The 14,245-nt window shown below is 38.0% G+C and overlaps 1 protein-coding gene across 12 annotated transcripts in view; it reads left to right on the forward strand.

The window, feature by feature from the left end:
- The window catches only part of afdna (afadin, adherens junction formation factor a), a 77,442-nt gene that overhangs the window by 50,139 nt on the left and 13,058 nt on the right, over window positions 1-14,245 (forward strand). For all 12 annotated transcript variants that reach the window (XM_033990940.2, XM_055232448.1, XM_033990946.2 and 9 more), the window contains 8 exons: window positions 118-198; window positions 9,325-9,390; window positions 9,473-9,546; window positions 11,646-11,764; window positions 13,140-13,340; window positions 13,459-13,550; window positions 13,747-13,941; window positions 14,061-14,199. In XM_033990940.2, the coding sequence (XP_033846831.1) occupies window positions 118-198; window positions 9,325-9,390; window positions 9,473-9,546; window positions 11,646-11,764; window positions 13,140-13,340; window positions 13,459-13,550; window positions 13,747-13,941; window positions 14,061-14,199 (967 nt within the window). The remainder of the gene's footprint in view (window positions 1-117; window positions 199-9,324; window positions 9,391-9,472; window positions 9,547-11,645; window positions 11,765-13,139; window positions 13,341-13,458; window positions 13,551-13,746; window positions 13,942-14,060; window positions 14,200-14,245) is intronic.

Raw genomic sequence — 14,245 nt, forward strand, 5'->3', positions numbered from 1 at the left:
TTCAAGTATCATTTTCTTTTAGAAAAGGCACAAGCAGACATTTTACTATGCTCTGGTCCTAAGAGTCTAACTATTGTAGATAGTGAACGTGTTCTTCCTGTTCATCTGTCTTCGCAGCCAATGAGGAAGGAGCCAGAGGTCGTCACAGTGACCCTTAAGAAGCACAATGGCATGGGCCTCAGCATCGTGGCTGCCAAGGTAAGACCTCTTTTAAAAATCTGACTGATTTTAAAAAATCTGCTAGCCCCATTTAAACATTTAAACAGGCATTCAGGATTTTAGAGGCTTTTCTGAGTAATTTGATGGAAAAGCAGTGTGTGTTTGTTGACTAAAACAGAAGACCCTGGGTTCAATCCAGATTGGGGCTACAGTAGCAGTACTGATTTTGTTATTGTAGAAGTACTGATTATATTGTAGTAGTAGTTTTTGTTGTTGTAGCAGTAGATTTCATATTTCAGTGCTTAATCTGATTGTAAAACAATATGTCAATTGTTTGCTGTGCTTTGACTTAATATAATTATTTTGTAGCTATAGATGCACATATTCTTGTTTTTTTCTAAATTTTGCATATTTTAAGCGTTTCCTTCACTACTTCTGTTTGTACATTGACAACTTTGATGGAACTTGTCATGAAAATTTGAGTGGTGTTTAAACCTTCCTTTTTCCCTGTTAAGTCTAGCAGTTGAGACTAAACACTTACAGAATACAGTGATGTCTGCAACACTTGTGCGAGAACTGTCCCTCAGGTTTGCTTTTCTAAGTGCGCCAGCAGGAGGAACTTATTACAGTGTTTACTTTTGTTTATTTCTCTATGCACCTTTGATGTTGGAGCTAAAGTGAAAGATGTATTGTGTGTACAGTACAGTCCCTGGCAACAGCAGAATGGAAAATTAAACTCCTATAGCAGCCATATTTGGTTACATTGGATTGAGGATAGGAGTAGTTTTAAATTGGAGCTTTGTTGTTATTATACATGTAACATATAGCTGTCTGGTATTGCCTTTTAGTCTGTCTAGGGAACTCATGCAATAAGGAGGGATCAGGGCAGATGTTTGTGGCCCCCTTTTAAAATGGGGAGTGGAGCACCAGTGGGATTGATTGTTTTGTTCATGTCAGTAGAGTATTTCAAGGCTTACACTAATGTCTTGTGTGCAACAGTGACACCTACTGAAACAATTGATGCTTGACAGATTTCTTCAAAAGTGTCTCAAAAATATGATATGACCCTTGTAAAGTTATGTACAGTAAAGTGGTTCTTAAAAAAAACAAGTGTTCATGGCATTGTGGATCATTTGATCAATTTTATTTAGAAAAAAACGTCTGGACTCCATACTTAATACTCATTAAATCGTAGTACTTTCTTTAATATTACCATTCATTTAGATTCCATAGTGGTCCATGGGCGTATGCTAGTCTGTGAGGTCTTATACTTGCTCTGATAAAGCTCGAGCTCACTTGCACCGCTATGTACTTTTGATACTAGTTTTAGTATCATTTAGTATCTGATTTTCAATACTTTTGATAACCCTAGCCTGGACTAAATCAATAATCAAAATTCTATGGTCAAAAGTTCCTCATGAGCTGAAAAGGTATTGATTCAACTAAACATAGCTATATTGACTGAATTCTTCCTCCACACTGTCCACTTTTCATTTTACAGTTCCCACGTCCTTCATTTCCCACATGATAATAAGTACTTCTGTAGCCAGTGCAAATCGCCGACTCACTGTTTGTTTTCGTAGCCTTGTAAAAACCATTAGTCAACCACTTAAGTTCTATATATGAACCCCAGGGGCCGCAGAGTGAACCTAAAGAGTACAGGTACCAGGAGCCTACGGGACGTCCCAACACACTTCACTTTAATTTAGCACAATGATGGCTGCATATCCATCAAGGCTCACACATTTCATGAAGGGAATAACAGACAGTTATGTAACACTTGTTTAAGGAGCTTTTTTCTACCAGATTTTCATTTGAGATTGGGTTTTTTCTCTTCATGTAAAACTACCCATTATAAATGCCTTTGTCACAGCTCGTGTAAAGATTCTGATATGCAGATGAACAAAGAAAGGGCTGTTCATGTTCAAAAATATCAAAACATGAAAAAACTCCACTACACATGCTATTGGACTTTATGTGTGTTCTGATCATAAATGAAGTGAGTCGAGATGTCATGAGTAGAAAAGAAAGATTATATAAAATTGTAAAAAAATAAAAAAAAAATAAAAAAAAGGGTCAATTCCCTAACTACCTATCCTTCGTAAAAATGTCATGAGATCTTTCTATAATTACAATCTGTATTTATTAAAAGCATTCTCTGTATTTTATCAACCCACACCGTCACAGTGCCGTAGGTAAATTCTGAGCATGTGACGTCCAAAGCAGCATTTGTACAAAACTCTGGCTGAGCAGCTCAGAGAGAGAGCTCTTTCCTGGGGCCTGTTTCACAAAGCATGAACTATAGGCTTCACTGCAAATCCTTTCCAATAATCAGGCTAAAAAAGGCAATGCTGCTATAGTACAGTGGATTACACGCAGCATGGGTTACAATGGTTTCCATTCCAATGGTTGAATGAGATGCTGGGCAGATGTTATTGTATTAGTTGTAGTAAAGTTGTAGTAAACTTGTGGCTCTTTTTTCAGTCGCTTTTTACTCTAGTTTCTACTTAATTCTCATATTTATAGAGCAGCTCCTGTGGTAACATTTTTCCAGATTACAAAGCAGGGTATTTAATGCACTAGCCACACTCTAGTATATTGGCATAAGCACAGAATACTTTCATTGTACTTGATTCTACTACTGATACTGTCTTAAACATGTGTATTTGTTGGTTTTCTTATTATATTGCAATTATAGTCTTTTCCTATTGTGGGAACGTTATCATATGTTGTACACTTTTGTCAAAGCTATAGGTCAAATGCAGATTTATAGTAAAATGTTGGTTTCAAGAATCACATCTGTTGTGATGAATCCAACCTGTCTGGTGTCTTAAAAGGAAATTGTTGCTTTCCTTAATGGCTCAGCCCCTTATGAGGAAGACTACAGAGGGAGTGGGGAGGAAGGATGTACCGAGCAGCCCTCCCCCTCACAGCAAGTTTATTTTCTGCACCGCGTGCTCTGTACCAGGAGTTCAGAGCAGCAGACGGGAGCGAGGGAGGCGCAGGTAGAGCTCCAACTCCAGGGGCTAGCTCAGTTCTGTTATATAATTATGTGTGTGCGCTGTTTGCCATGTGGAGCAGTGGTCTGACCAGCTGGCGACCACAACTTCAATGGTTCTCTTTGGGAGGAATTTACTAAACCTTTTCCAGACTTTTTAAGAATAATTTTTTTACTTTTTTTTTACTTGCTGACATTTTTCAGAATAAGACTTTTTCTACTATAAACATTCATTTTGAACTCTGAATGGATACCTCTCAGCCAGTGTAAATTTTGAGCTTGTAAGCGCATGTAGCAGGTTGCGCCTAAAGTTATAGAAACGACTATTCCAGTGTGGGACGTCCTGGCGTGAACTGGTCCACAGCATGTGGTTTTCTGTGGTGGGACGAAAGAATGAGGTAATGGTATTTATTTCTACGTGCATTTACTTAAAGCTTAAATCTTAATTTGAGACTCATTTATGTGTTTTTACCACGCCTGCTCATAGGTGTGTGGTTTGTGTTTGTGATTCTTGGCTGGCATTTTACTATTTCATGGAGCAGGTGCAGGAACTTCAGCTTATATGAGAATACCAGTAGTGTAGTTTCTCATGTGTCCATAAGTTTGGTGAATGATCTTTTGCTCAGGCGTATTTACTTAGTGGCTGATTTGTTAATATTTAAACCAAAATACACAGATTTCAGTTCACTACACTTCAGGCACGATACTAAAATTTCAAATTCGATTTTGATACTAAGGAATATTTTTTGGAGTAATGATACTTGTTCCAGTTTCCATATTAATTTTAGTATTGATTAGTATATGATTTTCAATACTTGTGACAGTCCTATTTACTGTACAGCTTCAGCTTTTTACTCATAAATACCATAATGAGCATTCATCAGTCACGTTAAGTAGATTTTAATTAATTGACCCGAGCCACATGTGTAATGCTGCCCATTGCATTGTTTTGTTCAGTCCCAGCTGCAGAGGAGGAAGTGAGCCGCCTCCTTTTCCTCCTGCTTACGTTGGTTTCCCTTTGTACACATGGAACCTCCAGTTAGTTCATGCTCTATTTTAAAAGCTGACAATCACCCTCGTGGTATATATAGGATCTAAAAATGGCAAGCCTGACCACCATTATTTGCAGTTGGACAAATATGCTTCCATGCTGATTTTCTTTTCTTTTTTTTTTCTTTTTTTTTCAATTTCTACATGTCTCTTTTTGCTTTATGAAGTCTAATATTTGTTTATTAGTTTTGGGGAATGGAAGTGCAAGTTGAACAATGGAATAAGAGAGTGACCCCCGAAAGGCCATGGACAATTCAAGGATGTAACAGTGTTTCCTGTCCCACTGTGACCTGGAGGTGCTCAACAAGGTGTTTGAAATCCAACAACATTGAGAGATAAAGCCAAATTTAGTGGGTTTTGTCTTTATACATGTGAGTTTTGCTTACTTTACCTTACTAAATATTCTGTTATCATTGTTGCATTTGGGAGTTGGATGGGACATTCCACAGACCAGCTGTAATCTTCCAATACCTCAGAGAAATCAAAGGGACGCTGGCAAAATGCACGTCACTCCCATGAAAATATGCACAATCTTTTAAAAAATCAAGAAAATATCCTACAGCTAAACATTTTAAGTGTACAGCCCTGTTTTAGCATGTGCTACATACGAGTGCTATAAACACGCACCAGTCTGCACAAGCCCAAAGCATCTCTGAAATGCTTAGTCGGACAAAATGACAGAAAAAAAATCCTCTTTGGCGCCTCTTTGACACCTTTGACTTTTGTGGATGAGTGGTTTTGACCTGACAAAGTCTTCAAGAAACCACCCTCACTCTATCATTTGTACTTCAATATGTCTCCAATCATTTTAACCGCCATTTAGTCAGCAATATAATCAGTGTGATGTCCAAAGAGTGACATTCAAGGGCCCTTTCTATCATTTACAATGTTTCTAAGTGAGGCAACTGCTTCCCTGACAAGTTTATTGTATTTATGCAGATGTTTTGCAGATGTGGCTTTTGAGACTGATACGACATAAAAAGTGCTTTGACAATTGGCAAGAGAATTAATGTTTCTAAATATACAAAGAGATTGCAAGAATTTGAGAAGTTTGAGAGGAATGTTGTTTTTCATTTGACTTGGCATCAGTGAGCTTCTGTGTCATGCGTCGTGCAGGTTGGTCTTGTCAACGCTGTGCTACATATCAAAGATGTTGTGGCAGACTTCTCTGAAAGTATTTACTTCAAAGAGAGAGACTTTATCCAGGCGCTGATTCTGCTACATTCTACATCTGTGTATGAATGAAGAGTCTTGAATATTATACAGACGTACCTCCTCCATTTTGAGTCATGAGTTTAGCACAATGGCATTTGCACATAATCAGTAAGACAATTATATAATGATTTTATAGTTATGTTTATGTTTAGTTTGTTTCAGCAATATTTCTAAAACAAACTAAGCCTTACTCTAAAGCTAAAAGAGGCTTTTCATGCTGCCTGTTTATGCTGCCATACCACCAGAATTCTCAATCTTCTCAGATCTTGGAAGGAGACAGGGTTTTGAGCTTTGGGCCTGATCAGTACTTGACTGGAGAACACTGGAAAAATCAGGCGCGCCGGGGGCACATTACTGTTTAGAGATGCTGTAGTTATTGTGGAAGTCATGTTTTTTCTAATATTGCGTACCCGTACACAGGTCAAAATGCACATGCATTTCCCCTGCACCAAACGCTAAAGCACTAGTTCCCCTATAGGTGAGTGTATACAGCCCTGCAGGCTCCACTACAATCCTCCAAGAAGCACTAAATCACATGAAAGCCACCTCAGATTTTCGAGATATTACTATTGATTTGTCTACTGTGGTCCATGCATGCACTGTACACACAGCTTATGGTTACATCCACTCATAATATATAGGAACATGTAGTCTTAAGGTGGCTGCATTATGGACAATTTTGTCCAAGATGAGAAATAATGAAAAACATGGCATCTGGATCCACTTTGTCCTATGTTTGCTTGTATCAGCAGACAGGAAGGCTTTACAAAAGGCTAAACATTTGGTTTATGTGGAAGAAAAATGCTAAAAATATCTTTCTAAGAATACAACAATGTTAGCAGTTTATATAATGCTAGTAAAATAGTGACAACTGTTAATTGAAGATTATGGACGCACCGTTACTGATACTGGTATTGAATACTGGTGACAATGCTAAAAAAATTGGCTGGATCGGGTATCAGTTCCATAATATCGGCTAAGCCAATATCCTGGTTGAGTCTTTAACTGGATGACTATTTACAAGCCGATTTTGTCCTCGAACATCTCGTATGTAATTTATTCATATAAACGGTTCTGTAGTTATTTGAAGAAAAAATGACTGTTGCATTCTCTTATGTGTAATTTAACTGTTTTTTTAAGGGAATAGGTGCCATTTTTGTCCCTACACCGGTATTGAGTCAAAGTATTAATATTGGTATCAGAACTGAAAAAGCTGGATTGGGTCGTCTATACTGAAGATGATGCTTGGAGCCTGTGTGCCTTTAGCTTGTGTAAATCAAATGAAGTGGGCAGGTTCAAAGTCAGAGGGTGACTATTTATGGTCATCTTTGCAGTCATCTAAACAGTTTCATTGAAAGAGTTTTACACAGATCCACTGACAAGTAGAAGGTTTGACCAAATAACAAGACCGCCAATCCTTTGAGAACAATTTGTATGCCTATTATTATTGTATTTGTTATATGAATGAAAACAATAGATTGCCAATCACCATATATGATTTGTACTCTGAAAGTTATAGTTGGTCTTCATGCATAATGATTAAATAAATTTTATTTTCCTGCATTTGTCATAATATTTCAGCCTTGGTCCTTGCTCCACATCACTTTTACATTGTATTATAAAATGCTGAAAGGAAAAAAAAAATGTTTTCACACTTTTAAGACAATACATAATGCTTTTCTGAAAGATTTTGACATTTTGTTGGGTTAGGTCTTGCGTGACCGATGAATTAGCTGAAGCATTTCTGGAGCCCTTGGAGGGGATCCTCATATGTTTGATTGATTTTTGTGGCGCCCATCCTGTCTCTGGATCAGGCCTTAGCTCTACTTCACACAGACGATGTACTGTAATGTACCACAGACACTGCACATGATTCACAGAACTGTCTACTCTTTTAAATGTCACTGTGCAACACTCATGCCGAGAGACTGCTCTTATTATTGTATCCACATGCAACACTGACAGAAGAAAGGCATTGTGGGTAACTGTCGCAAGGCTCAGTTTATGAAGGTTTGGTTGCAAAGTTGTGCTGTTTGTTAAATGGTTGTCTGAAATTGTGAATTCTAGGCTGTAGCGCAAGGCAAGTGAGTGGTCTTGAAAGTACCGTAGTTATATTATTGTTTAACTTAACTTTTTGTGTACTTTACAGAGTTAGTTGAACTTCAGTTTACGACAAAAAGATTTCTTGCTTAACCTCATGGAAGACTTGCCAGACAATGAACTTGCTGCACAATACTATTGAAAAACTATTGAAAGTATGTGAAGCATTTATTTATGTGAGGTTCTCAGTCTCATTGTTGGTGAATGCTTTGAACTGATTTCCACCTCAGCTTTTTGTGTTCACATCATTCAGAGAAGTTTCCTGCTGCAGGAAGATGCAGAGTCTAATTTATGTAGTAAACAAGGTTCCTCTGTAACAAGTAACAAAACACTATTAAGATCATACGCAATGCACTGCAATATAGAACTCAATATATGATACTTTTTGAATATCTTTACTTAAATTTGTTGGTTGTAGCAGTGATCTCAGCAGCACTAGTTGTAGTAGCCAATATTGTATAGTATTAACAGTTGCACTTGCTGTGCCTTTTAGCTCTACTGAAACCAGTCTTTATAAAACAGGCTGTCATAAATGCACAGTATTTGTAAGTAGTAAATATTTGAGAACGTATTTTTTAGTGCTTATCTTATTATAATGTAGCTGACCCCAAATTTCATACCAAATGTAGCAGTTGCATACTTATTTCTACACTCTATTTCCACACAGTAGATGATAAAATAATTCCTAAATAACAGCAAGCACATAAGTTATTAACCCGTCTATGGCCTCTGCGTGACCCCAGCTTTTCCCTTTAACAACATACTGCTTCACAAACTCGTGCCAAGAGCCACGTTGCCAGAGCTGACAACAAGCAGCAATTAGAATGGTGTTTAATCCTGTCCACGGTTTCAGTAGTTACTTTATAGACTGACTTTGATTCTTCTTGTGCAGGTGGTGTTTTGGTGCATTTGAATTTATAGATTGATGGGACACTACTGATGTCCATATTTTGAACCTTGCAAAAGTTGTTGAAAATAGATTATATATAGTTTTAGTTTTTGGTTTGTACCACTTAATAAATAATACATTTGAGACTAAATGATTTGAGTGTTATTTTAGTTTACCATATGTCATGTCACTACTAGTCAATGTTTTTTAAAATGTAACTATATTGGAATAATTGAAACAAGCTGTCCATATTCTATATTCTAAACAAAATTTCCTCTCAGTGCGAAATGCAGTGATAGTGTTTTAACAAAGAACCATTGCTAAAATATCTCTCTGGTTTATGCTGAACAAACACATGAGATGAAAGGGTCTGATCTGTGTGATAAGGAGCCAACACTGTTTAAGACACTGTCTGTAAACCGTCCAAAGCACTAGAAGGAAGATGGTGAATGTAAATATTGAATTAAAATGCTGAAGATAGGTTTGATTGTTTCAACAGACCATTTTTGGGAGTTTTTTTATTAGTTTTTTAAAATTATCTATTCTATTGTTATAATTTACTTGTGAATATAGTTTAAATTTGTCATACATTTTGGTATAGACATAACAGGACAAGCGGGTTAACAAAAATGGGTTAAGCTGACTTTGCAGAACCTTCAAAAATCTGTCTGTGTGATCCCTCCATCCCAAAAGAAAATTCCATTCTGTCAACAACTGGACAAAATTCTACTGAACTGAAAAAGCCTTATAAACTTTAAAAATAGCATATTACTATAACTCTCAAGGTGCATGTATTTAACTTGTGTTTTTTTAAATAAGCTATCCCAGACTTGCGTGCCACCATTTTGAACCATCAATTTAAACTCAAAGCTGTTAACTGTAAATAAATGTATATTTTTCATGTGTGTTACAGGGTGCTGGTCAGGAGAAACTGGGCATCTACATCAAGTCTGTGGTAAAAGGAGGAGCGGCCGACATGGTGAGCCAAACCTGTATAAATATTTGAAATGACAATAATAGTATCACTGTGACTCATGTGTCCCGTTTTGCGTTTTGTTTAGGATGGTCGGTTGGCAGCAGGTGACCAACTGTTAAGCGTTGATGGGCGCAGTCTCGTTGGTCTTTCCCAGGAAAGGTAAAAGCGGTCAAATAAGAAAATCTGGCAATGTAAAGCCTTAGTTAGGTGATGTTTACTGCTGGAAATCCCCCGCTAAATGTGTAAATTATAATTAGCTACTGAAGTCATACACTCCTTAATCCCTGCAGTGGAAACAAACATGGCATTTTACTTCTTACTGTGCCCACCGCGATGTATTGACGCAGTTATGGTTGTGATGATGTATGTGGGTTTGTGACTTAAAACACATTTGAGGGATGAAGTTGGTGTGACATTTGGGGAACCTCAGAGTTTCGACATCTTGAGGGCGGTTTAACAGAGCAGCTGCAGCCCGTTTGGCCCAAAAGAAATATTTCCAAAGAATCTTTAAAGGCAACACAAGAAGTAAGGGTGTGTGTGTTTAGGGAACAGCAGGGCAGTGGCTTGGAGACTCCAGCCAACAGAGATCAGAAGTGATCTTTACTTCAGTGTTCTGGCTTCTGTTTAAGACGTGTTTAAGCCAAGTTTTCTGTTTAATATTATGTAATTGTATTGTTTTAGATTAATGTTGCTACCAATCAGGTATTTCCAGAGTATTGATTAATGCATTTATTTTCAGCCAGAATGCCGATGAATACTAGTGTGCCTTGAGGAGATGGCAGCAGTGCATTAAAAAAATGTCCAATTTGAGTTAATTTTTTCACAAAGTTATTTAATGTAATAATTGGCCATTTTGGAGCCCAGTGAACAAACTTTTGAACCAAAAAAATAAACAAAAATGACCACTATGACAAAGTCCCTAGTGCCAGGCACAGTGACATTATTTACATTTCTTTGCTCAAATTGATGACCACATTTTGGCAGATGGTGTGCCACAGCATCTTTTTAGCAACACAAGTGTGTCGCAACTCAAAATGTTGAAAGCCACTGGATTAATGCATACAGTTTTCAACCGCCTTTAGTTATTGTATCATTCTGGCATATATATTAGAAGCTTGGGGATCTGATATATCTAACTTGTTCCTAGTTCTCAAACCATTTGGCACATTTATAGTATATACATGCATGCATTTCTGGTCACTAGCACAGCTTTAGACTAGTTTTTTCAGAAATAAGTGAAGAAGGGAGGACCACCCAGGCACAGCAAATCAGCTCTCATCATAAAATGATGCACATGGCTCTTTCTCATAAATATGCAGTAGATAAAATTGTGACATTGTTACAATGTTCTGCTTAAGTACATTGAGGTGAAAACAGAATTTACTAATTCATGAGAAAAAAATCCAGCTTTAAGTAAAAACTATGATTTCCATTTTTGACACTGGGTAAAGTACCAATAAAAAAAAAACCCAAAAAACAAACATTTTGAAAATTGTGGAAAAGTTACCCGTTGATAATCAGATTTTGTTTCCATGTGTAATTCTATCTATTCTTTCAAACACTACATTCCATCAAACACACAAGAGAGTGGTCTCTACTTGTACTATTTCTGGTCCAGCACAGAAGCACATGTGGTTTAGAGAACATGTGTAGTGTGTGTGATGCAGCAGGTCTGGGCCTAAATTAGACCAAAGAGCTTCTGGCAATGACAAATATAATCCTACCTCCTCTGGTTCAAATTAGAGCCTTTCTCTTTAGTTTTCTGACGGTTAGCATGCGACTACACGGAAATCTCATTAGTGTTTGGCTATTACTCAAACCACAGGCAATTAGTGTTGGAAGTCATTTTTGAGGTAGAACAAAATACAAACTACAGGGCTGTTCCATGTTAACGATCATTCATCAAATTTTCTGTTTGTGTTTTTCTTTTGCAAAATAAAAAATATATATTTATAAATAAAAGTATAAATGTCCTTAAACTAGCACTGTGTAATTAATCGAAATTTAGATATTTTTGGATCATTTTAATCAAAAGGTCTACAGCCAGTCCTCAGTAAAAGTGTGTGTGGTTTGATGTTCAGATTTTGGAGGAAGAAATTTGTTATTTCTTATGGTAATGATTAAAAGTTTGTATTGGCAATGATAAAAAATCTGTATTGTTTAAAATTTGGAAATTTATATTGAAAGCTACTTTTATAATTTTTGTCATATCACCAAGCCCTGTCCTGAGCTATAACTATGCGCGTGTTGTGATGCAGAGCAGCAGAGCTGATGACCAGGACTGGTTCAGTGGTGACCCTGGAGGTGGCCAAACAAGGAGCCATTTATCATGGACTGGCCACTCTGCTCAACCAGCCCAGCCCCATGATGCAGAGAGGTGAGAGCACAACACAAAACCCTGAGGGATTTAAATAGACCAGGAGCCAACGTTACCAGACAGTAGTTGGGACTTAAAGAGAGCGTAATAGTTTTAGACACAAACAGAAGAATAGTAGTGACTTGAGGCTCAGAGCAAAAGTAAAATAGGATTCATGATTTCTGTTAACATGAGGAGAGAATAAACTATATTAAATAAGATAAAGGTGTGTTGGTTAAGTAGAGCCAGACTGATTTTTAGAGATCAACTGATATGCTGATATATTGTTTAGAATCCATGATGCTGATATTTTTGGGCTGATATGTAGGGCCAATTTGGATTATTTTCTCCAAATATGTAATTTAACTTTTTTTTTACCACACACCTTCAAGAGAACAGTAGTCACGTTTTCTGCAATTATCTTTTTGCACTCAAGTGTTCAAATAAAGCTTTATGTGTACTCTTTATGCAGCTGGTTGACCCAAACAAAATCTCGGCCTATACTGGATATTTAAGGCCAAAAGCCAATACGCTAAAAAGTGCAAATATCTATTTTATCTCTGCACCATTTGTTCATTTTATGGAAAAAAACAAAATTGATAAGCTTTTTTTTTTTTAAGCGTTTTTTGCCAGGACCAAAATATGAGGAAAAAACTCCCATGTCAGAAAATAATAAGTAATGAATAGTTTCAGCATTTGAGAAGCATATATTCCCGGTTCTGATTAGATAAATGAATAGATGAATGGTGTAGTGTGAGCTCCGTAATGGCCTGCGGCCTGTAAGAGGAGAAGTGGACAGAAGCTGCTGCAGACCAGTGCATAATGAGAGTTTGTGTGCACTGGTCCAGCTGTGTCTTTACTGGCCACAGTTTGCAGTCGTCTGGCTCTAAGCTGGGCTTTGTGTCCTGGTATGTGACCCGGCATCCATTAAGGAAGTCCAGTCCACATTGACGCTAAAGGCCTGCGCCAGTAAAACCACAGATACTGAAGTTTAACTGTGGGCAGTAAAGGACGACTGCTCGGTCAGGAAACTCCGAGTGAGCTGGAAAAAGCCAACAGATGTTTAAATGTTATTTTCTCAATGGCATGGCCAGCCTAAAGACGGATAGAATAGGTCAGAGGAAAGAGAGCTGGATCTTTTAGAAATTAAAATAAAGGAGATTGGAGATTTTGTTGGTATGGAAAATCTTAGTTAACTATATATTGTGTGTTTAGATGCTAGACACGTGTTTAGAGATGCATTGAAAATTATAAATAATAGCTGATCTTGGATAACTGGGCTTTGCAAATAGGCAAAGGATGGTAATATGTAAATGTTTCAACATTTCACCAGGTTTCCTTTATAAGTAAAAAATATACTATTGAATCCATATAACAACTGAAATATTTCCTCCAGCATCAGACCGAGGGCGAGAGAAGAACGGCAAAATGCGACCAAAGAGTGAAGGATTTGAGTTGTACAACAACTCGGTGCAGAATGGGTCTCCAGAGAGCCCCCAGGGAGCCTGGGACTCGTACCCAGAACCAAAGAAGATGAGTGGGGAGGAACGCCTGCTTAAGAACCGGGCTGATCACCGCTCCAGCCCCAATGTGGCCAGTATGTACTCGCCCAGTCAGGGTTCTAATTTTGGCTGGTTCTTTTTTCATTCAGTTGTTTTTTGTTTTTACTTTCACAACATTTTTCATAAATCAAACTATTTCTATTTTCTTTCTAGACCAAGGCCAGAGTCCTGCAGGCAAAGCTGTTTACCCAGGAGGGCCTGGCACTAAGATCACCTCTGTGTCCACTGGAAACCTGTGCGCAGATGTGAGTAATGATATCTCTAACCCAATGTCACCTTAATGAGGAATGTCCCAATCCCTCTATAGCAGCACAGTGACAATACCGCAATGTATTTAGAACTGCCTCGAGAATTCATCTTTCAACAAACTTTGACAATGTGTTTGGTGTCTGTCGCTTGTATATTTGAAGTTACACAGTAACACTGAGGTCTTGTGTTCAGGATGAGCCCTCCCCACCCCGTCCTGAGGCATACCCCATTCCTACACAGACCTACCCCAGAGAATACTTCACCATCCCAGCCTCTAAAAGCCAGGACCGGGTTGTACCTCCAGGACAGGGGCCTCCACAGCACTGGCAAAGCATGGATGACAGGGAAAGACTGCCTATGGGAGACAATATACACAACAGTATGCAGGTAAAGAAGTGACCATTTTTATTGAGATAAGACTGCAATTTGTTGCGATTGTTAATAATTGTTAATATTCGCTAAGTGTGTCATTATGTCCTAATTTCCTCCTCTTAATGTTTTTCCAGAGGGTGAACCACTCACAAGAGGACCTGTACCCTCCACCAGGGGGCATGCGACCGGACATGCAGCCTCACTACCACCAAGACTACCCCCACATGGACTACCAGCACCGGGAAATGGACTACCAGAGACCGCCCCCTGGAGGTAGGACTTTGTTATTGCACTATCCCTTTAATTAATGTCCATCCAA

This window comes from Periophthalmus magnuspinnatus, chromosome 24 (genome assembly GCF_009829125.3).
Source record: "Periophthalmus magnuspinnatus isolate fPerMag1 chromosome 24, fPerMag1.2.pri, whole genome shotgun sequence".
Classification (NCBI taxonomy): domain Eukaryota; kingdom Metazoa; phylum Chordata; class Actinopteri; order Gobiiformes; family Gobiidae; genus Periophthalmus; species Periophthalmus magnuspinnatus.